Below are 27,179 nucleotides of genomic sequence, written 5' to 3' on the forward strand. Positions count from 1 at the left end.
CTAAAAGAAACGTCAATATTTTAGCTTGCCGAGTTACGAAAGCATCAAAATGGAAGTAACACTCTAAAAAGGAACGAAGAAGTTTATGGACAAAGAAGGAAAAACGTATTGTGTATATATCTGATTCTTCGGTATTAACTTTATTCAGTTAAGCAAATTTATTTACCAAATGAGATATAACAATTTTCATTAGAAAGATACTTATTATCTGAAATGGTATGAATATTCTTTGAATGTCAGCTATACATATGACTATAAATGTTTGGAAAAACTGGCGATAACTTTACATTCAGAGTGGGATATTTCAACAGTTATAATTTCGGGAGATGTTTCTTGCATTGGTTTTTCTTCGTAGCTGCAAGCTATATACATTCTAACAACGTTCATTTACAACTGGCATTAACATACTTAAATTTTTTCATGTCAGTCATGAGATTGCAGCAACTTAATTTATCCCTAACTTTTAGTCTTGGTTTGGTGCTCTCCTGACATGTTGTTCTGAGAGGGCGCGTTCCTTATTGGCTGGCAAGGGGCGATTTCTCAGGCTTTTAATTCGTATCCGACAATTTACGGCATCATAATGTAAGGAAATAATACATGGAGTTTACTCATGAGCATGTAACCTCAACGTAAGGCCTCGACGTAGAATTTCAAGTTTCTTTTGGTTTCGTCCTGAAACCAGGAGCAAAAGATACTGAGTAACTCAAGTTCGTGGAGATTGATTTTCCTTGTGCTCACACTGCCACACGCTCTCTCTCGTCCTCGTCCGGTTTTTTCAGTACCTGGGTGTCCTTTCTCCTATGGTGTTTTCGGACCAAGTAAATCGTCAACATGATCACAAGGATGGCTACGAAGAGGACTAGCACTCCAACTACGATGACAATCATCGAATCTTTCTTCTCTACGGAGGCTTTCGGGAGCGCATCTAATGAAATTGTACAATTAACAAGCAGTAATATAAGGTAAATATCATTTATCATACGGTCATATAGTTGATCAAAACTTCGGAATAAGCGGGAAGAGTTAAGAAGGATCTATAGAGGTAAGACCTATAAAAGAGACCGTTTATCATCACGGGTTTATTACGAATCAACTTAACGGCCTGCTCCCAGTTGGCTTGTTAGCTCAATTGGTAGAGCGCTGCACTAGTATCGCAGAGGTCAGTGGTTCGAATCCCGTACAGGCCTGATTTTTTTTTTCAGGTCTGATTTTCGCTATTGAATAAATAGCGCTCTCCACTGCGAGGATCATGCATCATACGTATCTAATACCGCAGTTCAAAATATATGAACTTCATATATACATTGTATCCAAAGAGACAATAGGCAGGAACCATCACAAAATCCCGAAAGCTTGGAATTATTTGGATTCGACGCCTCCAGTCATGAGCGCTGAGCCATGTTATTTTTCTTCACTGATTAATTGATGCTATACACAATAGTGAGTGCTCTTTGCCTATTCTTAGTGTTGTCCTGCATTCGTGAAAGGAGAGTTCGAAAAGAAAATAACTCAAACCTCGTTCATTCTGGATTAAAGCAATAGCACCTTGGAGGTGGGCTTGTCATGATCAGACGATATTCGTATTTATTACACGACTCGGGCAGTCAGATGGCCAGTAACTAAAATCAACCAATCAAAATGCTCCATTGCCGGTCCAATATTCTCTAAGTATTGAACCGGGCAATGTCCCGAATGGTTCGGAATGATACCGCACTTGTGTCCCTTTGAACTTCAGTCGTATAATAAATCTCTTATTAACCAAGCTTGCTCAGGACCGTACTGGAAGAATATCGGCCCTCGGTCTTTTTTGTACGGACCTCGCTGCGCTCGGTCCGTACTGTCAAGACCTCGGGCCGATATTCTCCCAGTACGGCCCTCGCGCTTGGTTAATAAGATATATATAGCGACTACAAACAGAATTATAAGAGTAATACGCTGTTTAACGGCACCTTTTGTACAAGAAGGAAGTGTTCCATTCAGCAATCCGTTTGACCCGCAGTTTATTATTTTGGAGCCGGACAAAGTGTATCCAGAGTTGCATTGGACGCTAAGTTGGCCTCCGATCCCGACTGTAACTTGAGAATTGTTTATTGTTATTTGAGAGCACTTTGCTAAGGAGGAAAAAAAATGAGTTTGCGTTTGCTAAGAATTGTAATAACAGTATTCAATTGTGAAAAAAAAAAACAGGCCTTCCTAATGCAAGGCACCGTCTTTTTTTTCGTCTTCTCCATGTTGCTGGTTTTCTTAAGCCTGTCAAGCCCCCTTTGACGGGCTTTTTTTGCTACTGTAAAACAGCCTAACCCATCACAGAGTTCTTTCCTGCTCAGGGGTTCAGCATCGGCGCACGGAATCCGAAGGATCTGGGGCTCAGTTTACATGTAATTAGATATCATCTTTTAGTTTTTGCTACCTTGGCAAGATGGTACTTTTCCGCTCCATTCCCCATTCTCACAGACAATTTCTTCTTCACCGACAAGTATGTATGATGAGTCACACTGGAATTTGTATCGATCGCCTGCTTTGTTTCCCTGTCCAGTGAAGTGCCCGTTTTCAAATAATGTAGAAAACTGCTCGCACCCTTTCCGTTCGTTCATTCCCAGGTTTGGCGAAGCTGTTGAACAAAGTATATTGAGGTTGGTATCTAATTGACAAATTAAGATGCGTTTCACTAAAAGACACCACTATTCAGCCTCTGATATAGCTCAAGTCTTTCACATATATTCATCAATTTACTAACCTTTTGAGCAGGTTGGTTTGGATCCATCCCAGACTCCTCCATGGCAAGAAATTTTGTCTCCTCCAATCATTATGTAACCGTGGTTACACGTAAAATTGTATGTCACGTGATCTTCTAAGACTTCCCTTCGTACAGACCCACCACCAAGGCGCAATACAACGTTACATCCTACAAAGGAAAGATTTAAGTCAAACTTATATCGCTGCTGCTTAGTTTCCAAGGAAAGTTCCCACTATGGCTTACTAGGCCCTGTGGCGTGCTAATAGCCATACATGTTTCTAATGAGGCAGTATAGTACGACAGGTGTACTGAGATTGAAAACTTTGCCTTCTTCGTGAAATGTGATGTTCAACTAAAAAAGAAGGAACATGAGTTTGATTTAATTTCATGCTCGCTTTTGTCTCGCCTTCATCATGTAGATCCCTTGTCATGCCTGTCAACCATTCTTGGAACTCCTTGGTAGCTTGGCCGATTCCAAATCTCCCTGTTATTGCGATGTCAAATATGCATTGAAACGAGTGTTCACACGTGTTGAGCGCTCTCTTTTTCATGCCACTGTTCATCTTGGATGTTATTGGATCGTACCCTTCCATAAACGTTGGGATATATGATGGATCGATAAAGTCCATATGAGCCTCCTCTGGACCGTAGATAAACAGAGAATTGTTTTCGTTCGTCAACCCTAGATGAGCGAATGAAGAAAAAAAAAAAGAGAATTGATATATCATCCTGAACAATCTTTTTTTTTTTTGTTACTCCTTGCTAAGCTTTGTTTACACACTTAAAGTTGTAGTTTCCCTAAACTTTCGAAATGTTTTGAAGCCAGCGCAACTGTTGATTAATCCGTTGTGAAACATTAAAAACTACAGGTTAAGAGAGACATACATTGCTGACCAAATTTGTAGTGTAACTCGGACATGGTTGTCGCGGTGTTGAGGAATTCGCGGTTAGGTAGAAAGTACTCCTTATCACTATTGTCGTCCCAATAACCAAGAAGACCGCTTGTTTTACCTGTAAGAATGCAACAGTGCAGATTTAGACTACGAAACATCAAACGGTTACTATAAAAGAAAGCGGTTCCTCTTGAAAAATAAGCAAAATTCTAGGTATTCAATGATGCTGCTTTGGTTTAAAGATTTAATGAATATAACAGAGAAGCTACACTTCATAGACCCAACGTTTCGACACTCCTGTCTAGAGCCTTTCTCAGGGGTGATCTAATCGTTGCAATAAGAGGCTAAGTGCTTTTATTTGCTCACTAATTAGCTGCCTTTTTTTCTGACGAGGTGTAAATAGGCGTTAGGTAGTAAACCGTGATCACCACGATTTAAGGGAGCATGGGCGAAGATGACATTCTACGCTTTTAAACAAAGGTGCTGGTGGTAAGGTCGATTAGTGGTGATAATTTAAACAATAATTATACAAATGGGTGGAGTAATTCTGAAATTATCACCATCCACATCGTTCAGCCGTAAACGGAGGTCCAAATCCAGCCCTTCTCTGGAGAAGCACTTCGAGCAGAAAAGTTATTTAGTAATTTACTCAAGTTATTTACTCAAGTTATTTATTAATTTAGTTATTTAGTAATTTAGTTATTTAGTAATTTAGTTATTTAGTAATTTAGTTATTTAGTAATTTAGTTATTTAGTAATTTAGTTATTTAGTAATTTAGTTATTTCGTAATTTAGTTATTTAGTAATTTAGTTATTTAGTAGTTTAGTTATTTAGTAATTTAGTTATTTAGTAATTTAGTTATTTAGTAATTTAGTTATTTAGTAATTTAGTTATTTAGTAATTTAGTTATTTAGTAATTTAGTTATTTAGTAATTTAGTTATTTAGTAATTTAGTTATTTAGTAATTTAATTATTTAGTAATTTAGTTATTTAGTAATTTAGTAATTTAGTTATTTAGTAATTTAGTCAAGCCCCTATCGTTCTTAAGGCAAATATTGACCAGCTTTGCTACGTAAGGCCTGTACACACATTTTTAGGTTTGCAGCTGAAGAATTCACGCACCTTTGAACCTAATAGGAACAACCACTGCCATCTGTAGAGCTGGTGCTGCATTTTCTACATACACAGTAATTCCTGAGTTAAAGGCAAGAATCACTCTCGGATTGTTTTCCCGTGTGCTGTTCTTTATAAACACCCCTTTAGATTGCAGCTCGTGACCTAAAGCGGTTAATTTTCCATCGACAAGAACGTCTATTGATTGCCATTCATTTTGTTGCACCTACAGGATAAGAAAACACACTGCAAGTCAAATTTAGATTTTTTTTCATCAGCGGCACAGCCCGTTCTGATTTGCTATTCCAAATCGCTGCAAGCCCTTTAAATTGAATAGTTATTGTTTGAAAAACTTTTATTTTCACATTCCTACCCCATTCCCATCTAACTTACGCTGAACTAGGTAAAGAGGGACGAAAGCTCACCATTGATAAATTAACTTAACGTATTCAGCGAGAATTCAGCAATTTTGAGCAGTTTGAAACTTGAGAAAAACTCACCTGAATGAGGCTGCTTCCTTGTTCTTTCATGGCGAACGCAGTGAATACTGTTGCAGGTGCTTCTCCATTTTTCTTGGCTTTCAAGGGCTGCATTCTCCCTTGGAGAAGAAACTGAGTATTGTTCACGTTGAGGACCGTATACTCGCCAAAACCATTAAACGTATATTCTACACCATCCAAAGTTTGAATATGAGGATCACCGAATGCTGCTCCTGAATTGGAAATGAAATGTCGTTTTTATGTCAGATGGCCTACGAGTTGAGATCATTCCTCAAAAATAAAACCTGAGATGAAAGTTTCAATTGTTACCCTCCACCAACTGTGATTGGTTATGCCAAGATAGGTAAGTGTTTTATAATTCATAGAGAACTGAAAATAAAGTTTGGTTTAGATTTGTCTACAGAAAAAATCGTTTTAAGTCTAACGTTTCGTGGGATTTTATTTAACTGCAAAAGCTGAAGGAAAAAATATCAACGATAACCTCATACGTAATGCAATAAAACTAATTTAAAGAAATTAATTGATGCGCCCATCAGCCTAGCTTTGCCATATTTTTACAATTCCCCCTGTACCTCATAAGCTACATTCAGTGCTTGAAATCTAGAGAGGGATTTCTGAGTTTGTCTCAGAAGAGCAACACACTGCATACAAGTGATAACTCCTAAGGATATAACTTAAATACGTATTTGGTAGATCTACAACACCGAGTCATATACTTGCCAATGTTGGGTGGGAGATATCGCGCCTCAGATGTCGTCAGCTCTTCGTATTTCAAGCAATTGTTGGAAAACATACAGCACTGTAAATAAGGAACGATTTTGTTGTCCCATATAAAAGGTAATATTGATCCGCTCGCGACAGCATGTTTGGCTTGACTTACAAACTCGCCAGGTGGTCCAGCGGTCAATTCTCCTTCGTTGTCATAGCAACACGTTCTCGCAATTCCTTGATCGCTGGAAGACACGTATAAAAGCAATGATTAAACTCTGGATATAAAAATGGTCACAACCGATTTAGTGACTGTTCAATTTTACTTCAAATTAAGGAACTTCGCTCTAAACATGTAGCGATAACACTATAGCTCGGAGCCCTCGCGGAATGTGAACAGGTCCGTATTAATATAACAATTTTAAGAGTAAAATTCTCAGTCGCCCTAAAAAGATTACAATTCTAAAGAATAGGTAGCGAGATGAAGAGTAGTAAAAAGGCGTGCTAAAGACAGTAATAAAGGTGTTTGAATGGGTTAGGTATGTTCAAGCTTTAAAGAAGTAAACCGTGCTCTTTGCACTCACGAGTTTTTGCCGCTTGTGGTGAGATTGATGAAGATAAATTGACATCTTTATTCAGAAAACATCTCTGATCTTAAAAGAATGTTCATGTATCATTCAGGGAGGTCCGTTCATGGAGCTCAAAGCATCACAGCCCTAATCATGAGTCCAGGGTTCTATTTCTAGACTACATTTAAAATTTGGTTATATCAACTTAGTTTAAATTGTAAATTGGCTACCGTAAAGAGTTAAAAAGCTGACGTTTCGAGCGTTAACCCTTCGTCTTTCGCTCTGACGAAGGGCTAACGCTCGAAACGTCAGCTTTTTAACTTGTTACAGTTGCCAATTTATAATTTCAACTTAGTTGATATAACCAAATTATCTTGTTACCCTCACCGACGCAGCACCACAGTTTCTGTAGAAACTTACCCCCTTTATATATATAATTGTTATATACAAATCAGAAATAGAAATCAAATACTTGAAATATAAGAGAGGGGGAATCAGGAAACTGTTAAAGAGATATCATAGGAGCATTTTAAAGTTTGATAATACTTGAGTCAGAGTAATCAGTTTCTACGCATATAACGTTTTACTCACCTCGTAATGATTGTTTTGTAGCATATGTCAACCTTCCTAAAGTAGAATTTACAAAGGGGCAAGATATTTGTATTACACAAGTCGTGCACCCTGAAAAGTCCATTATCTGCGTTCATCTGTCGACGAGTCTTGGGGCAAGGTGTTAAGTTGCTATGACCTGCTACTGAAAAATGTAAAATAATAATAAAATTTCAACTCTTACCGACGCTTCTGCTACGCCAGCAAAGAGCAGCTACTTCACTTTAGCGCTTTAACTGCCAGAAGCTAGTAATTAACACGTAACTTCCCCCCAAATATCCTTACATTATCCAGCAAACAGGTAATGAGAAAACTCAAAGTTATCAAGTAAAAGTTGTCATCTTGACCTAAAAACAAATTCTCATGACTAATTTATAAGGAAAGGGGTAACAGCTAGAGGGGAGAATTTGCAATCAGATCGTGGGAGTTTAAAGTTGGATGTTCGTTTGGGACATATTACAAGAAAACATATCATGTACTCACTTTTCATGAGAGAATTCGATTGGTTTTGTAGCCAACTTGAGCAGCTTCCGTTGGCCACAGTCTGATTTGTCAGCAGGAACAATTCACTTCCGATCCACTCCCTTGGTACGTACCTGTTGTAACCATTTCCGATCAAGCTTCGAACCCGAACCATCTGCAACATTTTTGGTGTATTGGGGTTCTTTCTAATGGAAAAGGAGCAATGCAGTGTTACAGTACTCTTATCGACAACAGCAAATTGGCCAATCACTGGGGATTGCCTCATTACAGCATATTGTGTTAAAAATTCATTTGGGGATCAATCTGACGCAGGCTATCTGCGTTCGATATAAGAAAGAGAACCAAACTCTGGTGAATATCGTTATTTAGACAGAGAGAGTTAATAATCTTGACATTTTGTCCGATTTTGTTAAGTTCATAAGATTGATCCTGGGCCGACAGATACCCCTTTAGAGGTTAGATGTGATATAAATGACAGTGAAAGTTTTATGCTCCGGACACAGAAATGTCGGAGCACGGACTAAATTAATACAGTAAAAAATTCGAATAAGAAAGATGGTTAGTTTTGGGCCCGGTAAAGAAATATAGAAGTATGTTTTTTCGTCGAGTCACGAGCGCTCCAATGCTCTACCAATGAACCTCATGGGGACTTGAAAATTTTTCTTTGTTCCACGCTCGTGACTCGACGAAAGACATCTTTCTATAAATTAGTATTGTACCTGACTTCCCATTACAATAGGCCATTTTACAGTTGTGCACTTAGTTGCCAAGCCTTTGATTTGAAGTGAGGCTGAGGTGACCTTGTTGTGATAGAGACCAGTGTCTAGTTAGCATGATAATAAAGAAATTTACATTTGGAAAGCAGCAACGTTTGCATCATAACAAGGTAACCACTAGCCTCACTCCTGTTCAAAGGCTTGGCAACCTAGGACGCAACTGTAAAATGGACTATTATAAAAAAGGTGGTTTAAGACGGTTTTGGCCCCCTGGACCTTTAACGGTAACTGGGAAAAATAAGACAAACAGCGGCGATAAACATTGTATTCCAATGCATTTTATATAGAACTTGACGTTTCGTATGCTAGTCAACATACAACATATATAGTGAATGTAAGAGGTCTGGAACCTAGACTGAGACAAAAAGAATCTACAGCAGTACATGTCTAGACTAATGAGAAGTACTGGCTACAATAACAACAACTTCTCACTACTAACATTGACATTAAGGGAAGGCTTTAGCTCTTGAATGAACAAAGTCTCTTTAATTTTACAATGAATCTACTAAATCTAGAGAAGATAGTCTTTCTGCATATCTCCGCAAAATCAAAACTGAAGACGCGGAATTATCGATGATGTAACACTCCACAAGATTCTACCCAGTGGATCTTTTCCTGGTGTTTCAGTGTATGATCTGCCAAAGGTCCACAAACCTGGATGCCCTTTGCGGCCTATCGTTTCCTCTGTGAACACCTACAACTACAATCTTGCTTCCTTTATCGTTGGCATACTTCAACCAATTTCCACCAATCAGTACACGGTGAAAGATTCATTTAGTTTTGAAGATTGGGCCAAAACATACAAACATAACAATGGAATAATGATTGTGTTCTTTGAATGTCGCTTCTCTTTTTACGAATGTGCCGCTTGATGAAGCAATACTGATTTGTCTGGACAGATTGTAGTCTCTCCCTGATCCCCCGCAGTTACCTCGTTCTGTTTTGAAAGATCTTTTGCAGTTTGTCCCTAAGAAGAGTCATTTTATATTTGATGGTCAATACTATGATCAGATTGATGGTGTAGCTATGGGTTCACCTTTAGGCCCCGTTTTGGCTAACATTTTCATGTGCCACTTTGAAGAAAAATGGTTGACGATCAGTAGATTCAGTCCTTCACTCTGGTTTAGATACGTAGATGACACCTTCCCCATGTTTGACAACAAAGACAATGCTAATGAGTTTTTAAATTTTATAAATAGTCGACACAATAGCATCAACTTTACAATTGAATTCGAAGAAGACAATAAGATTTCTTTTTTTAGATACTCTTCTAAAACGCTGCCCTGACAACACTTTCTGTACATCTGTCTACCGGAAGAAGACATTCACAGACCTTTACACCAAATGGGATTCATTCACACCTTGCAGATACAAAATTAACCTCATCTGTGCTTTCACCCGGCAATCGATGCTTCCGAATTTGCTCCTCTCTGTCTTTATTACAGGCCGCTATTAAAGATCTGAGAAAGCTCCTGTTACAAAATGGTTACCCTCAAGGTGTTATCACGTTCAACAGTAATGATGTATTGAACAAAAATAAGAACAAACCAAATAACCCTGTTCAAGCTACAATCCCCAAAAAAGATATCTTAGTTGTGTTACCCTAATTAGGTCTTCACAGTAACCAAGTCACGAAACGTCTGAAATCCCGCGTTTACAATTTCTACACTTTCGTCAATCTCAAGATCATATTCCAAAACACACGCCGCATCAAATCCTTTTTTCCTTACAAAGATAGCTTGAACCGATCTCAAAGGTCCAAGGTTATCTATAAAGCTGGTTTCTGAAATTGTGATGAGTTCTACATTGGCAAAACAAAACGAAGACTCCATGACAGGAAAACAGAACATTTTAAGGCCCTAGCTAAAAGTGACCATTCATCAGCCATTGCTGATCATGTGAAGACCACTGGTCACAACATTAAATGGGATCATTTTGACATTTTAGCGTCGGGAAAAACTGACTTTCATTGTAAAATTGTAAAAGAGACTTCGTTCATTCAAGAGCTAAAGCCTTCCCTTAATGTCAATGTTAGTATTGAGAAGTTGTTGTTATTCTAGCTGTAGATTCTTTTTGTCTCAGTCTAGGCTCCAGACCTCTTACATTCACTATATATAGTTTTCAACAATTGTAACGGTTCACTTTTGAAAATGTATGTTGACTAGCATAGAAACGTCAAGTTCTACATAAAATGCATTGGAATACAATGTTTATCACCGCTGTTTGTCTTATTTTCTTAATCAAGCTACGATGGCCTAAGAACAAGAGTTTATATGTAACTGGGCATTATAACAAAACTCGATTTAGCTCAATCTGTTGCCACAAATAACAAAAACTAAGGAATAAAGGGCAGTTTCTCCGTTGTATGAGCTCACCTCAAATTTTCCATAAGTGGCAGATCAAACTCGGCTTTCCCCGTGTTCGGTTGGCTAAACACGACAGTAGTGTAATCATGAAATTCTATTCCACTTTGATTGTAAAATAGGTTTATAATCTCTATTGTAACAGACAAGTCCGATGCCAGGTTTGAGAAATCCCAGGAGATGTTCACTCGGTTTCCCGTGGTCCATGTTTCAGGAGTCTTTCTCTGCACAGCGGCATCATCAAGGAAGACAGGCTCTGAAATCCAACAAGACAAATGCTCAATTACTGCAGGGCATATCATTTCTCTTGCTTGTTAAACGAATGATGATTCTGTTATTTTGTAGATATAGTCATATCTAAATTTATCAGTGGTTGAATCGTCTCTACTGACCGTGGCTACACTGATTAGAATAACAGCATTGCAAGAAGTAGAAGAAGGAGATTAAGAAATACAATAACACTCATCAACAACAAAAACGTACAACATGGAAACCAACCTGCAATTATTGAGATATTAAGGAGGACAAAATGTTTTAAAACTTCCTAGTCATAAATGATACCTTATTATTGAATCTAGCTTAGGAACGTCAAAAAAATAAGACTGTTCACACGCAAAACAATTTAATCGAAATTTTCAATCCACTGAACGCAATGAAGTTGAAAAGATTTTAGTTTCCATGACACTTACCTAAGTCAAATTCTCGTGCGAACCTTGTTTCACTATTTTCATTCGGATAGATATAAAAGGCGGATTGCTGTTTTCTTGTAGTTAACAAAGGAACGGTACAAATGGCTTTCGTTTCGTTGACTTTGTAGCCTTTTGCTGTACCAACATCGCCAAATTCGCACCGCAACTCAATTCCCGGCCAATAACATAATCCAGTGATGAGGATATTGGAGCCACTGTTTAGCTTTCCACCGGCCGAATGAATGGAGACAGTGCCTTGAACGTTAACAAGAATTGTGAAAGGAAGTACTTTTTCCAAGAATATATATATCTTATTAGACGTTTTGTTGTGTAGTATCGCTGAGTATTTTTACGAGTTGTGCCGTATTCTGACGAGCCCGTAGGGCGAGTCAAAATACAAATAACGAGTAAAAATACTTAGCGATACTACGCAACAAAACGTCTAATATCCAACACGCCAAACTGTTATTGCAGTGCGGGCGAATTTCGCGGATGTTTATTTATGGGGAGTGCGTAATAGAAGTATGCGAAGCGGAACGGAATTGGCGCGTTGTTGTGCTGCTGTTTCTATTTTCTTCATTAAATGAAGAAATTTTCTGGTCATCAAGCTGTTTTTCTTCGTTCGATTCATCTAATGAACTTGGATCTATATTTGCCAGCCATTCTGACTCTTCGTCGTCGGAAATATGATTCAAATTGTCCGCCATTTGTTTTTTTTTTCGTAACTACAATCCAATTCTTCGCTTGCGCGATGCGAGAAAACCTGTTTAATCGGTATTGCAATAGACGAGTACAAATACCGCGTGATATTTGTACTCGTCTATGGCGTTATTTGTACTCGTCTAGGTGTAGTTGGATAATAAACCTATGATAGACACGCTATTCCTATTCCACCGAAGGAAGAGGTTTGTTTTTAAAAAAGCTCTTTTTCAGGAATGGATTGATGTTACTTAGGACGAGTCATTACTCTACGCAATCTTGTTACTCGCGACATTTCCATACTAAACTTGAACGGATTGAACTTTTTATTGTTTTTTCTCAACCATTTAAACGTGAAGGTAGGATGTGCGTATATGCTTGAAATGCCAGTAGATAATATTCTACGGCGATGTGGTTTGCAAAGCCTTGAAAACCAAATGTAGATTTATTTTTGTGTGCAGAATGATGACCTGGAATGATCGATGTCAATATGATAAGAGAAGGAGGAATGAATCAATGAAATATAGAAAAAGTTCACAGGAATCACCATAAAGAGGGAATAGTGTTTTTAAGATTTTAATCTTACCTGAGCTTTCGCATCTCTTTTCGTTCATATTTTTTTCGTCATCAACTTTGAACATCCAAACACCCGGTTGACCACAGTTAGTTCTGTTTACGAGACTTAAAACTTCTTCAGTCCCAGAAAATGGCACATTTCGATATGAGGATCCGAAGCTAAACCCAACCTGCGTAAACATGATTATGACCAAGCTAGCCGGTTGGCTTTTTCCATTACCATTTCTAATTTATTAGTAAAAGTTAAATGGTCAGGAATAAATTTGTCGTAATATTTTTAGTAAGATATGTTTGGAAACTGTCCACGTTTTTTCTACCCATTCTCTCTCCATTCATATACTATTTTATTCACCCCTTCCTTTCCACGCACGCTTCGTTCTTTCATTTCATTTGAAAACTGTCTTTTTTCGTGCAAAACATCGCAAATTTCAGGTAGGGATAGTTTCTTTTTGTTACGGACACCATTACATAGATTCCACATCATTTAAATCCCTTAAAACCCCAGATACTGTTACCTACTTTGAGATTATCATTGAAGCTACAAGAAATATGTGAAATTTTCCATGATTACAAGAAATAAACAATTAAGCAACCTCCTTGTACGAGATGGAAGAACTGATAAGAAGTACTGAAATCTCATTATTTTACGGATATCGCAAATCCAAAACCAAACTAATCAGAACAGTCAGTGATAGGTATGAAGGAAACTATCTCGATGGACCAATGAGGACTGAAAGTAAGAACAATTAAGAAAACTGTTTAAAGTGCTAGAAACATAGGGGACAAAGGTTGAGATGGGTTGATCTGGTTTTAGATCTCATCTCGCTCATTATATGTCACTTAGCCATATAATGAAAAACTAAAGCAATCCCGGATAACTTTCGACGCTCCACCGAACATTGCTCTAAGAGAAATATCCAGCCTGGTACTTGAAAATAATGGGTAAATACCTTCGCTGCTTTGCCTCCCAAACCTCGATTGTCCCCTGCATTCAAGGTACCAGTTGTCCAAGAAAGGTTATCGTAGATAAATGAGACAAATGTCATATGCTTACCACTTGCTATGACTACTTGAAATGTGTTTGTCTGAAAGACGAGAAAGGAAAGGGTTTATGGTAAATTCACCCCTTTGCAAGTCCCCCCCATAACACTTTTGCGAGCAATAAAAGTGGGCGATTGGGGGCGAACCGACCTACAATGGAGCTAATTCACCAGTTACCAACGAAAGAGCATCGCTATTTATGAGGTCATCAACCAAGAAATACGCTTCTCGAATATTCAAACACTGTCACTTGAAAGAGCTGAATAACGCATGCGCATGCGTTAGGTTTTACCGCGGAAAACGGATTTTTGAGTAGTTTGCAAGGTTGATTTCCCATTCTGTTTATTCGAGGCCTCGTTTTCCTTGCCTTTTTTCCTTTACAGAACAACTTCCAAAAACCCCCTAAAAAAGTTTTGAAAATGTATTTTCTCCCTAAATCTTCTGAACATAGGAAAATGCCTTTGACGAAAACAAAGTTCCTCGGTTTTAAATGTCAGCCGTTATTATATTCCGCTAATTTCGCTAAATTTTAGACCTAAAACACTCGAGCCCACGTTGATGACCTCTGATGTAGCATTTTGCATTCATTATTCATCCCTGTCCTGTCACTCACATTCTTTGTGTATATACTGCTGGCTCCAAAGAATGCGACCTCATCCCATGTAACGATGGCAGCCCAGTTCGCAACAAATTTTGTGTCGTGTGGAAATGAGCGAATGACGTCTCTCGTCGCTCGGGAAATGATCGCTTGTTCTGTAGTAACTCGATACCAGACCCTACCTCCTCTTTTTGTAAATACATCGGCCCAAAATGGCGCGGCTACATATGCGTTGTCGTTAAGAGGAAAAGATGATGGCTCTTGGACTTTTAACGGAGAACCAAACGAGATGAGTCCATTTTCATGTACCTAGTAGACGAGATTTTCAGTTCGATTCAACTTAATATAGCTTTTAAATTTTACTACAATGATAAGTGGTAACTATAAAGAAGCGGATTGTTTATTACAATTTGGATTACAACCGCCATTTTTATCATGATACTGAACCAGTTTTTTACAATTTCCTTATATTACGTTTTTAAAGAAACCCAACAAATCCCATGATAGAAATTTAAGTTGCTCTGATACTTAAAATCACCAGAGAATTGTCACCTTATAACCAGGGATTTGGTAAGAGCCGGTTGCTGGCGTCTTTTTAGCCGGCGAGAAAGCAGCCGCTTATGTTGAGAGTCATTCAAATCCCTTGAAAACTATTCTTATCCGGCTTAGTAAATATTTTTTTTGAATTTCTCTGGCTTAACTCCTTGTTAACGATTTGTCACTCTGCATAACAACAGCTTCAAAAAAGTTTCCTCGACTGATTTCATAGTCATCAAGGACGGAGAATGCCACGGTAAGGCTAAAACTCAGCAATAGGCAAACAGATTAAATTTCAGCAGCCGTGGTTATTTTCGCGAAGAGGAAGTTGTTGATTTAAAAAGAATTTGTACCTCAAGTCTTCTAACATGTATAGCTGCGTTAAATACATTTAAACAGATCAAAGACGCCCGCGGGGAACTTTAATTTGCAGAATTGGAAGTAGCCTAAAACATCAGTTTAATTAGCAAAAGGATAATTGCCGAACTTTTCCAGAATATGTCGAAATATGTACGAAATGCTTGGTAAAGGTCACTTTCACCCGAACTTCAAACTACTTTATGATTCACTGTACGCTCAGATGGACTGTTTTATCGTAGCTACGACGCCGAATTCTTTAGAAAAAAAGTATCACAGAATTGTGCTTCAAAATATACGTTTACATGCGCTCTCCTGTATTCCATCCGGTGGTATTTGCTAATAGCGTCTTAAAATCCAGAAAACTTCCTGTATTTTAAACTCTTTGATGCAGGTGCTCATACATATTTCTTTGCCTTTTTCATTCATCGTAGACGTAATCCTCTCGAGAATCCCTCGATATTGACTGCGAGTTCAATCCTTAAGTATACATTAATTATTTACTCTGGTCACGAAAGTAATTTTACTCCCTCTGTTGCGTGGTCTTTGAGACAAATTATGATTAAAGAAAACGTGATGCGTATGCATAGTCAAAATATGTGAGACTTGCCGCGTAGCCTTCGGCAACATCGGTCATGATCAAACCATGCGAACGGTTTTACAGTGAATGGTCGCTCAAAGATTCACTGGATGAAAAGGCACTAAAATTCATAGATTCACTGTGTACATTGTTTTTTATTTGAAACAGTCAATTTTTGATTTGGAAACAACAGTATGTTGAAAGTTACAAATACATATCATCAAATTTGCTGTAACGGAAAAACCAGAAGTTACCCTAAAGACCGGATAAACAATGGTTGCTATATGTGTGTTCATATAAAATGGTAGTGGGGAATCTTGACAGGCATACACTTCGCAACACTCACCGGTGAATACACGAGAAAAACACCGTTGGAGGTTGATACTTGTAATTTGAATTTTCAATAAGAAAACAAAGCATTCCCTGCCAGTTAAAATAAGGCAGTAATAACCACTAAGGACCTGCTAGCATGCACTACATGTACAGTCATGTACAATGACTACCGACGTTGAGTCAGTCATATATATATATATATATGTTCTCTAGGATCTCTAACGTTTAAATGATAACTGAGTGCATGACTTCGCATACCCGATTAAAGAGATTTAAGTCCCGTGCGCTGAAAAGCGCGTAGATGCATACGCTAGGCAAAAAGAAAAAAAATTTCTGTGACTGTTTATCATCTCAGTTTGTGCATCATAAAAATGGCAAAATTTGCATTCTTTGCGAAAGTTTTTTTTTTTTTTTTTTTGCCACTGATTCTATTTAAGGCTTGAAAGAAAAGAAAACGAAATAAGAGGGAAATTTGCCGTCCGCCCACAATATCTATCAACGCCTGCAGTTCAACTTTCATGAAGATTCGCTCAGCTTTTTAATCAATGAAGTTTTAAGTACGTTTGTCTGATCCCACGAACTTGTAACACATTCCCCATGAAGCTACTTGATTTTGTTTATAAACGGGAAGTAAAAAAGCCGATGGGAGGAAGGAAAACAAACAACCAACTCAAAGAATCAGTTTCGTTTTGAGTGAAGCAAATTTCAAATCAAGATGATTAATTTACTAAAGTCGCTTGGAACAAATTTCTCACTCCTTAAAATATATTTTTTCCCGCCCAATACTTACGTAAAACGATTCGACTTCCAGTTCGAAGAAATGAAACGACGTTGTCGGCAAAATTTCGTCTGAGCTCACATCATCGCGTTTAGGCAAAGCTGAGTCGCCGGCTTCATTACCGAAAGGATATAACTTTGAGGCGTACGGACCACCGAGGGTATAACGAATCATTGCTTTTAAAAAGACCAGAAAGATAAGTTTACGAAGTGCTCTCGTTTCTAACAGTCGGATTAGCATGTTGTAGATCAGTTTATACTGTTGTATGCTTCAGGTGTGCTGGCGCCGTAGAGGCTAGTTATTGTTTAGTCTCCGCTTCCACTGTAGAAAGTCTCTTTTAGAATTCGTAACTTCACGAACATCAAGTTTTGTTTTCCAAGCTTCACAATCTTTGCAATTTTTTTTTTTTCGTTTGCCTTCTTTGTCATCCAAAGCGTACTATGACCAAAAAACCACAAAGGGGGATAAAATTGATTAAGCTCTGGTGGGTCGAATGACATACGGTGCTTGGACTTTTAAAAAGTCATTTACGTGACTAATTAACATAATAATGAAAGTGAGAAATGAAGATTGGACATCGTCTTCCAGTGAGATGTGACTTGACTCAGACGTTTCGACCATCATTCCTTCAATGTTTACTGCAATGCCAAGGGCCTTGTTCTCGAGTGCTGTGATGATACCTGGCGGCTGAAAACTTATATTGTTGTTTGAATCAAGACATATTTACTCCGCTGGTTTTGATATTCAAATATTTGATAAAACACCTGTTTAATATTGCTGTGCTGTTTGAATTTCTTTTCAAGTTTACTCTGGTTTTTCTGTGCACCCAGCATGAATAATGACCCCTGTGTGAGTTTCTGAGCAAAATTTAACTTCTTCGCTTTACGGAGGAATGAGCAAATTTACCGTTTGAATGCTTTTAAGCGATGCACTGGGTGTGCTCATTGTGAAAAGTTAAAAAAAGAAAATTACTCCTAGAAACTGTAATGCATTCATAACTTGCCAACCATCGAATTACAGCAGCAGAGTTGAATAATTGTGTAACATGTATAACCAGCTGAATTAAACAAGAGAAATTTGTTTGCGGTGACGAAACAAACTTAAGGAGAGCCAAGTAAGAGGGGAAAATGTTCACTTGATATTGACAATCGACATTATTTCAGGCCATGTAAAGACTTTTAAACCAATTGTGCTGTGCGCAGTTTGATCACCTAAGGGTCATCTCTTGAATTTACATAAGACATCGAGGGTCGTGTTTCAAAACAGAGACAGACAGACTCGACACCTATCAAAATGGAATAATGGTGGATTCGATGGGATGAAAAGCAGTCTGAGCCTAATTATAAACGGAGTACAAATAAACATGTACTCGTATATGCAAAAACTGACCATGTTTATGGCCTACGTGCTAGAAACTAAAACGGTCGATGTTTATGACCATGTTTATGGCCTACGTGCTAGAAACTAAATCGACAGATTTACGAGGTACTGGGCACAGCTCTACAAATAGGGCGTTTGTATGCAACATTTTAAGCTTTCGCAAAAGAGATCCGTTAATTATATTTGGAAAATTAGCGTGAAATGATCGTTCTACAAATGTTGAATAAATGGATATTCCATGGCTTCAGCTAAATTCATTTCCTGTAAGAAACTTTAGAAATCTAAATTTCATTTCCGATTGATTGTTAATTACGCCCAATCATATATGGGCTTTCAGAGTATACAAGATATGGTTAACAAACACGAAATACTAAATTTTCGCAAATAAATGTAAAAGCTCTATGGGTAGGCCTGAGGGTATCCATACATATTTTACCGGCTGTTTCGTTCATCTAAGAAGCAAAATGGAGCATTAAGTCATTATGTGAGGTGGACAAGATATCACTTCTATCAAACTGACGTTTTCTATCTTTTTTCAGTACCCACAATATCGGAGTACCAATCATACCAGACGCAGGTGAAAACAAGGAGGAAAATGAAAAGAATATGCATGAATTGTTTCAGCAATCATCTACAATCCCTGATGAAACACTTTAGATGAAACTGGTGTTCCTTTTTGTCAAGGCTGTGCGCTTGATATTGATTGCCTCTTGAAATGTTATGAGCGACCTTTCCGAGTACTTTCTTTCTTTCTTTCGTTCGTTTTTCCTCTCAAGCCCCATTCATTTTCGATTCGTAAATTATTAAATTTGCGGAATTCTAATGTCACTAATGAAGAATCACCGCAAGATTTAATTTCTCTCCCCCTTAAAACAAAAGAGTGGTGATGAGTTTTCCTTCACTTGACATGTTAGTTGTGGTAGTTACATTTATGATTCTTACAGAAGGTGCCTAAGCCCGATCTGGCCCAGAAATGTATGATTAGCAGGAATTAAAATGTTTTAAATCGTTGCAATTACCCCGTAAGACGAATGATTTGAATCCCAGGTCAACAGTCAATCTTCGAACATCTATCTTACATATACAAGTTACGGCGAAAAAGACAGTATCAGCAAAATTGACATTACTACGTAGTGTTACATTATTGTCAGGTAATCAAGTCAAAATATGGCAATGGTATTTTTTTCTGATAAGTAAATGAGTGTTAAAGCTAAAAGCAATGCTTTCATCAATCCCTTCCGATTCCCAACAATTGTAGTCCTTTTCTTATTTACATTTGTTCTCTTGTGGCGGAAGTCTGCCAAGTCACGTTGACTTTGTGCATCTGCCTATATATTACCCAGAAGTCTCTCTGCCCAAACAAACAATAAACGGCCGGCTAATCGAGAGAGGGACTGGGAGAGACGGTGAGAAGTCTCCGCTGTTCTTCCTCTATGATCTCTCCCCGTGCGGTCCATCCCGTTTCGCACTCACACCAAGGCGTGTCTGCCAGTATCCTGCGGAGGAAAGCGACATTTCCACGGTTGAGTAAATGATTCGTCAGAGTTATCTCCGATTAGATCGCAAAAGTGAAACCTCAGCTAGCCCCTGTAAAATGTAAGTTAGCTCTTTAATTTGACAAAGCAAACAATGTTTGAACTAATATATATAGGGGACTGGTCGCTATCAATCGCTTCCAGGGGGAGAGGGGTGAGAGGATTTTGGTTGTATCATGACAAAATTTACTTTATCCCTCCATGAGGCTCTGTAGTATTCTTATGGCTCCCCCCCCTCTCATTCGCAGTCAATTTTCTATAGTTCCCCCCTTTATATTCTGTTGGCGAAGACCGATCCCCTTCTGTTTCCCTTAAAATCATGTAATCCCCAAATAACCTCCTCCCCTCCCCCCACCTTTGATGGTTTTATGCATTACAAAAACAAACCACAGGCGGTTGTTACTTTCGTACAGTATTAGCAATTCAAATTACGGATGAGAGTGCAACTGCATCAGTCACACAATTGTTGGTGTTGGTGTTACCTCTGTTCATTAACGTCAGGTAACAAGCAACTGGATTCTTGTGAAAAATGTTTGATTAGAGGTACGTTCTCTTCTAACACTCTTTTTTATTAAGGAGAGCTTTTCAAATCGAAATATTAACGACGAGTTAAGTTGTATCGGTGTATTTCAACAACGTTTGTTCGGTCGTACCGATAGACGAACTGATAGTTATTCTGCCTGAAGCAGATGAACGATCGGTTCTTTCTACTCCGGCCACAGAAAAAAAAAAAAGTAGAAATTGATCAATTTTTGTACATTTTGGCATGTGATTGCAGACCTCTTTTGTATAAATTGTACGATTATATTTCCAACAGTGGTTATATATTATCGACACAGTTCGCATGGAGACCTCATTTTGAGACGTCATCTTAAAGTACACTCCCATTTCTACTTTCATTTCGTTCTGAGACGAAAATTTGGTGGATTCAACCGATTATTTTCCGCGAGAAGACGGCGGTAAGACAGTCGAACGTCATTCTTTGCGCTATGGGGAATGAATTGTTAATGTGAATGTTAGTAACGTGGCCTTGCTAACTAAAACTGATTATTGATAAAACACATGCTATGTTTTCATGTTATCCATTCCCAGAAGAGTTATATTTGAATAATTTTACCTCTTTCACATCGCTGCTTTGCCTAAAATTTTAGCTTTAAAATGTTCGGTGTCGCAAGAAACCCGATTAATGTCGACACCTTGCATTAATTTCTACAATCACGCAATGTATAGGATCATCATGCATTCCGTGCGATTCAATAAATTTTAATTTTGTATCCAAGTTAATCCTGTGGGAATTTAACTCTTTTTAAATGTAAACGAATTGTTTTTTGTTAATGAATTTACTCAGCTCTGGGCACGAAATTGAGAACGTCCACGGATGGCTAAATCAGAAATAAGGAATCTTTTCATTAGGCGACATCTTAAGAGGCCGTGACTGTAAATATCGAGAATTGCTGGCCAGGCTAAAAAAATCGAAAATTCTGATAATTTGCCTGGAAAACTCCTTTAGGGAGATATATTCAAAAAAATATTTCAAAGTTTGAAAAATAAAATGTGTCCGAGGAAATGGAGAAAAACGAAAATTCGGGTTTTTACCTAATTAATTATGCAAAAAATGCAGTAAAATTGAGCAACTTTAGCGTGCTAGTACTAAAGGAGGATGTTTCGTAAGAAATCGGGAGTGTTTTTACTTCAAATTATAATTAATGTGACTTTTATATGTGGCATTTTAAGGAGCTTTGGTTTAATTTTAAAATGTACATGATCTTTTAACTAAGTGCTGTCAAATGCTTGTTGCAAAAAGCGAAAAATCGACCAGCTTCAAACCTTCAAAACGTGTCTTGGTATGTGTGGCATCATGTCAAACTACATGCTGGCACAAAGTTTGGTCCTTATACTAAAATAATATGTAATAAAAAATTCGGTTAATTCAGAAACGTGCCGGCAAAACATAAAGCTTTGCGACACACTGTGGCCAGAGGTCATGAATTTGCATGATGCAAATCAGTTGAAGAAATCGTACCGCCTAACGGTTCTGGTGTAGGAAGGGCTCTTTTAACGGCTTCAACATAAAATGTACAAGAATAATGACCAGTATTTAATAGCGTTTGATTCTTTTCAAGCCAATGAGGTTTTTGTTTTTTATCTTTTGTTTTTTACTGTCTTGAGGAAAAGCAAAATGTTTCAATTGCGTGACAATTGTCACGTTGGATCAAAGGTGAAGTTGCCGAGTAAAGCGGACACGATCCTTTATTTCGTTAAAACTCCATTCTAAAGCATCCAGTCCTATATATCTCGTTTTCAATTATTTGTATAAACTCTTTAATGAGTCTTTATCGAACAACATCTCGCCGGCCTGATCCTGTTTGACTTCAGGCTGACTGCCAAGTGCGGTTCGAAGGGGACTTTTTCATTTCCGGTTTGCGCCTTTAATACGGGGACCGCGGAGCTATGGGGTTGAGTGGGCTGGAGCCCCACCAAGAACAATTTATTATTATCATTATTATTTATTTCAATCTTTGTAATTAAAAGAAGTTGATAAATTTTTCCTAAGACTGAACCACTTTTCCGGTGATTTCAGAAGCTCTAGACTTCAAAAATTGCGGGGGGGAGCATATCCCAGGACACCCTATCTAGCAGTCTTTCTGAACCAAAAAAGGCGTACTAAGAAACAGGCAAAAGGAGGCTCTCCTGGGAGGGGAGGCCCCAGGACCCTCATTGATAAGTTGGTGTCAATGAGCTCACACTACGCGTGAACTAAAATAGCTCCTCCGATCTAAAATATGCACCATGTCCCCCATTTTATATCAACGTTCATATAAAACTCGATTTACTTTGATGCAGCCTTTTGCCATTTGCCTGTTAAACTGCACTGCACGAGCAGCATTTAACAAGGTCTTCGAGCAGAGCGATGTAAGATGTCTTTTTTCTCTGATCAACCCCAGGTTACATTTTAATGTAACTGCTCAAAAATAGACTCCTTAGCATTTGACAAATAAGACTCTTCTTCCATAGCAACCAGATCTTCCTCAGTTACAGCTTGTGCGCAGAGGGCTGTCTGCTGTTTCACTTTTGGTGCCATTCTGGAAAAAATGAAGCTACTTGTTGAGTCGCCAAAAACTCGGAGACACTGAACAAGCGCTTCCCTTTCGAACCCTTTGCTCTTCTCATTTCTGTTGCAACCATTTCCGCGTCTACCTTTTTGCCACTTTCTTGTTTGATGGTAAATCTAACAGTCAGATATTCTCGTTGCTTTTCGTTAAACCGGTAAGCTTTCTTAACTTGTTTGAAAGCGAAGCCTTCAGTCCTACGAGGACAGGTTTCAGGAGGTAGAGGAATAGTTGGCACGGAACTTGAACCTTCCTCGAGCCTTGCGGCATATTTAACCTTCGCTTTATCAAGAAATGTCTCCCTTTCAACCGTCTTTGTGCATGTTCCGAACGCGAGATGCTTTTCCAGAGAAGAATGCCTTTGGAAACTACGCGTGCCGCCCTCTTTTGGACATGGAAACACTTGAACATCGCCTTTCGCTTCACGGCCAGTAGGCTTCACTTAGTAGGCTCTTTAAGTTTTCTCCTTCGGGCGATCTCTTTAAATTCGCCGAGGGAATATTTTGGTAATGGCGTTCTGTGAAAAATAATAACATGAAATATGATTAAGGACAAAATCAAACACACCTAGAAATTGTCCAGAGCGAGATTTGGTGCGTTTCCCACAGCGAAAATAGCATTAGGTGCAGCTTGTGCACTGCTACCTAAATGAAGTAAAAGTTTCTTCTTCCAGTATAGCGTTCGAAATAAAAAAAACTTGAAATAAATTTTTATAACAAAAACTGGCGCCAGGTTTGATGTTTTCAAGTGATCTTGATTTCAAGCTTTCCCTCGCTGAATTTTTCAGTCTCAAAACTAAAGAGAGATCATGCTACATTATAGCTAGAAACTGGAAAGAGAATATAACGTAAACTTTACCATTTGTTCCTTCCAAAGAGATGCATTTGCCGGGGTCTTTATCAAATGTCTGCCACACCCTCATTCCACCAGGATAAAATCTGAAGTTGTTCAGTAAACTGATGTCATTAATCTTCTTTTGCGTGGGGTAACAGTTTCGCGTTCCCCGAGACTGTCTAACACTAGTCACTACACGAATCCCAGAACTTGCAACACAAGCCCTCCCCCTCCACCCCCAAGAAGAGAAGCAAAGCTACAGAATGACATCGTTTTCTTTTTATGCTCTGTGAAAAACCTCGCACGTGTTTACCTTAAAGAAAAAGACCGTGATTACATCATAGAGAATTATCGCCCAGACTGCAACACGGTATAATTGTTACCGTGACATAAGTCCTTTTTATCAATTTTTGTGACAGAAATGTGGCCCTTTTTCCGAAAAAGATAAGAGTAAATAGCATAGAAAAATAGTTGGGCTGTTATCTTAGGTGAAAACTACACAGCAGAAGCTTGCGGTGTTGCGTGACTTTGTTTACTCGCACAACATTTTTTCAAGATATGCAAGATATTTCAAAAGAAATATCGCAGTTGCAGAAAACGTAGCTATTCAACTAAGAATGATGTTGATAATAAACACCTAGTCAACGAAAATGGTGAAATATACAACCCTTATCAATAGTTAGGTGTAGGTCAGTAGTGCTGTTGAAATAGCGAGTCAACAATAACAGTCTTCTGCAATTCAAATTAACAGAATATTTCGTATCTACACATCAATTTACAGCCCTCTTCAGCAATGTCTATGGATTTTTTATTGTATAATTTCATATTATTTCCATATCAAATAATTGTTTTAACCAACTTTGACTATCTTGTTTACTTCGTAGCTCTCAAGTACGATTTCTAGAGCTGACTTGTATCATGCAAATTCATGACCTTGGCTACATTGCGTCGTAAACTCTTGCATTTTTCCGCCAATTTTTTGAATTACCCAAATTTTTTATTTCATATTATATTAGTATAAGGACCAAACTTTGTGCCACATGCATTTTGACATGATTTCTCACATACCAAGACGCGTTTTGAAGGCTTGAAGTTGCTCGAATTTTCGCTTTTTGCAACAAGTGTTTGAGAGTACTTTGTTAAAAAATCTTGTAATTTTTAAAATTAAACCAAAGCTCCTAAAAGTGCCATAAATAAAAATCGAATGAATTATATTTTCAAGTAAAAACATTCCCGATTTCTTACGAAACATCCTCCTTCAGTACTAGCACACTAAAGTTTCTCAATTTTACTGTATTTTTTGCATAATTAATTAGGTAAAAACCCGAATTTTCGTTTTTCCCCATTTTCTCGGAAACATTTGATTTTTCAGACTTCAAAATATTTTTTCTAATATATCTCCCTAAAAGGAATTGCCAGGAAAATTATCAGAATTTTCGATTTTTCAGCTTGGCCAGCGATTCTCGATATTTACAGTCATGGGCTCTTAATAACTCTTTTACAGAATCTTGAATTGGGTCAAGTTAAAACCCTTTTTGCTATTAAAAACTCAAAATAAATCTTCGATGTCCAATTTTTACCACTTCAAAGTCGTGAAAAAATCGTCCGCCATTCCAGCCTAGCCCGCAATTGTACAGCAGGAAACGTCATCATGACGTCAAAGGCTCAACAAAGCCATGCTTTGCTTTGTCACAACTCTCTTTGTTCGCTGCAAAGAGAATCACACATATTACTTTTTTGAAAACTGTCTCGTTGTCAGTCGAGAAATTTCGACTTTTTCTGACGATAAATTGTCCCAGAAATCATCTGAAGCTTCTGTGGATAACTTTTTTGCCATGCGAATAAGGATAAATACAGAACGGCACGGACTCCCATGTGGCTTTTGTGGTCGCATCGCTTTATTACCTTCGAACTGTATTTTTGCTTGTCGTAAGGGATTTTCCTTTTTTGTAAGAAATGTATAAAAATTGTTTTCGGAAATGGCTGATTGTGTATCAAGTTTGTGAAAGCCATTAATTTGTTTACCCCGATGCATTCGGTCAATGATCTCATAAACCCTTTCCCGCGTGTTTTTTACCATCGGTGCTTTGAGAGGCTTGAAGTGAACTCTGTTGTTGAGTTGCACTTTGGCCTCTTGTTTTTTCTGTGTTATTCATGATTACTATTGTTGTGTTGCTTCGGTGAGGTTTAAAGCAGAGTTTGTTTCAACTCTTTTAGAGCCGTGACCTCATTACGTTACAAAGTATTTTTTGGCTTAGATACAGTCTGCAAGTTGTGTTATGACAATTTTCCAAGTAGCTCTGAAGGGCGATAGAAGACTGAACCGGTGGCATTCAGTTTGATATGAAACGGAAGTGGTTCTTTGTCTTGTCCGTGAAAAGTGTAACGGAGGCGCATTCGTCTTGCTAATAAATCTCGCAAAACTGAGTTGGCCTGATTTCACATTCGTTTGTCACGGGTGTTGGGATGAATTTGAGACCCTTTGATAGCACGCTGACTTGGCTGTCAGATGGTTGATAGTTTGAGAGGTTTTTAAAGAAATTTTCATTTTCTCGGTTTTTTGGCAGCAAGCCTACATTTTAAAGTGTTTCTACGCTCTATGTGTCCTAAGCTGCTTGTTCTACTTTCGCTGATATTAAAGCCAGCTTTTTGTAGAGTCAGAGCACACAATTGTAATTTTCATCTCTTTTCGGTATAAAAGTGAGCCCTTTGAGGTCAGAAATTCCATTCCTCAATTCGGCTATTCTATCATTCATGTTCACCAAGTACTTTCCCGCTTTGTGTAAGGTATCCTGCCAGAGAGTTGTTAAAGGTGGATATTGATCAACGCATATCTAAAAGTGACAAACCCCGTGGAGGTTCGTAGACTTCGCTTTCGTCGAGATCGCACTGAGGACGGTTTTTCCTGTCCCATCTTTTGAACGATAGGCACTGAACCAGACAGAATTTTTCGCCTAGATCCTTCAAAGTACACAGATCTCTCGAAACAGTCCTCCGAGAAGTGTTCGGAGTAGACCACAAATCATCCAGCAGGACTCGGCGAGTTCGCACAAATCGCATCCGTTTTTCCCGCGCTGATCTATTTGCAAGGCTTCGATGCAGACAAATACCTACAATATGGTCTGCACGATTACTTCAGCTTTCAATTACGCATCGACGATGCCTCGTCATTTTTTGTTTAGTTTTTTTAAGAATAGAGTAATGCACTCTGTTTTGTTTGCTTGACATTTTAACACGTGAGATTTTCGCGTTGGGCCTTTGGCGGACGCGAAATCGCAAATTTAACGGCCCAAAGAAAGATATTTATGGTGCTCGGTCTAGACTGAGATTTGGCAGAGTAGGTGAAGGAGACACACAGAACACAAAAATGAAAAAAAATG

At 38.2% G+C, this 27,179-nt stretch overlaps 2 protein-coding genes across 6 annotated transcripts in view; one reads left to right on the forward strand and one right to left on the reverse strand.

Moving 5' to 3' along the window:
* Positions 1-108: 108 nt before the first annotated feature.
* On the reverse strand, positions 109-17,526 carry LOC111341485 (protein mesh). 3 transcript variants are annotated; one of them, XM_088740251.1, is made up of 17 exons: positions 16,953-17,526; positions 14,371-14,664; positions 13,667-13,801; positions 12,727-12,886; positions 11,442-11,696; positions 10,765-11,008; positions 7,614-7,798; positions 7,113-7,272; positions 5,965-6,197; positions 5,245-5,456; positions 4,754-4,970; positions 3,623-3,748; positions 3,144-3,419; positions 2,738-2,905; positions 2,411-2,611; positions 1,950-2,111; positions 109-925 (listed from the first exon to the last, which is right to left on the reverse strand). In XM_088740251.1, exons 1-17 carry the CDS (start codon positions 17,178-17,180, stop codon positions 735-737), a joined length of 3,447 nt encoding a protein of 1,148 aa, XP_088596377.1. In that variant the 5' UTR covers positions 17,181-17,526; the 3' UTR covers positions 109-734. The 3 variants fall into 3 exon arrangements, with proteins under 3 accessions (XP_088596377.1, XP_022804202.2, XP_088596383.1); XM_022948467.2 differs by having other exon boundaries at positions 7,113-7,275; XM_088740257.1 differs by lacking the exon at positions 2,411-2,611 and having other exon boundaries at positions 7,113-7,275.
* Positions 17,527-20,253: 2,727 nt separating this feature from the next.
* The window catches only part of LOC148741400 (putative skeletal organic matrix protein 5), a 17,165-nt gene continuing 10,239 nt past the window's right edge, over positions 20,254-27,179 (forward strand). Inside the window, exons 1-2 of one of the 3 annotated variants that reach the window (XM_088740291.1) lie at positions 20,254-20,398; positions 20,673-20,814. In XM_088740291.1, coding sequence (XP_088596417.1) covers positions 20,290-20,398; positions 20,673-20,814 — 251 coding nt within the window. In that variant the 5' untranslated portion in view covers positions 20,254-20,289. The remainder of the gene's footprint in view (positions 20,399-20,672; positions 20,815-27,179) is intronic. The other 2 variants (XM_088740284.1, XM_088740289.1) reach the window with 2 other exon arrangements.

Source organism: Stylophora pistillata, chromosome 1 (genome assembly GCF_964205215.1).
Source record: "Stylophora pistillata chromosome 1, jaStyPist1.2, whole genome shotgun sequence".
NCBI classification, from domain to species: Eukaryota; Metazoa; Cnidaria; class Anthozoa; order Scleractinia; family Pocilloporidae; genus Stylophora; species Stylophora pistillata.

Excerpts from the sequence above, each read along its gene's own strand:
- LOC111341485 (XM_022948467.2), bottom strand. The coding sequence starts at position 17,180 with ATGCTAATCCGACTGTTAGAAACGAGAGCACTTCGTAAACTTATCTTT. Across the intron at positions 11,697-12,726 it reads AAAGAGATGCGAAAGCTCAG|GCACTGTCTCCATTCATTCG; the intron begins GTAAGATTAAAA and ends TTAACGTTCAAG. Across the intron at positions 11,009-11,441 it reads CGCACGAGAATTTGACTTAG|AGCCTGTCTTCCTTGATGAT; the intron begins GTAAGTGTCATG and ends GTTGGATTTCAG.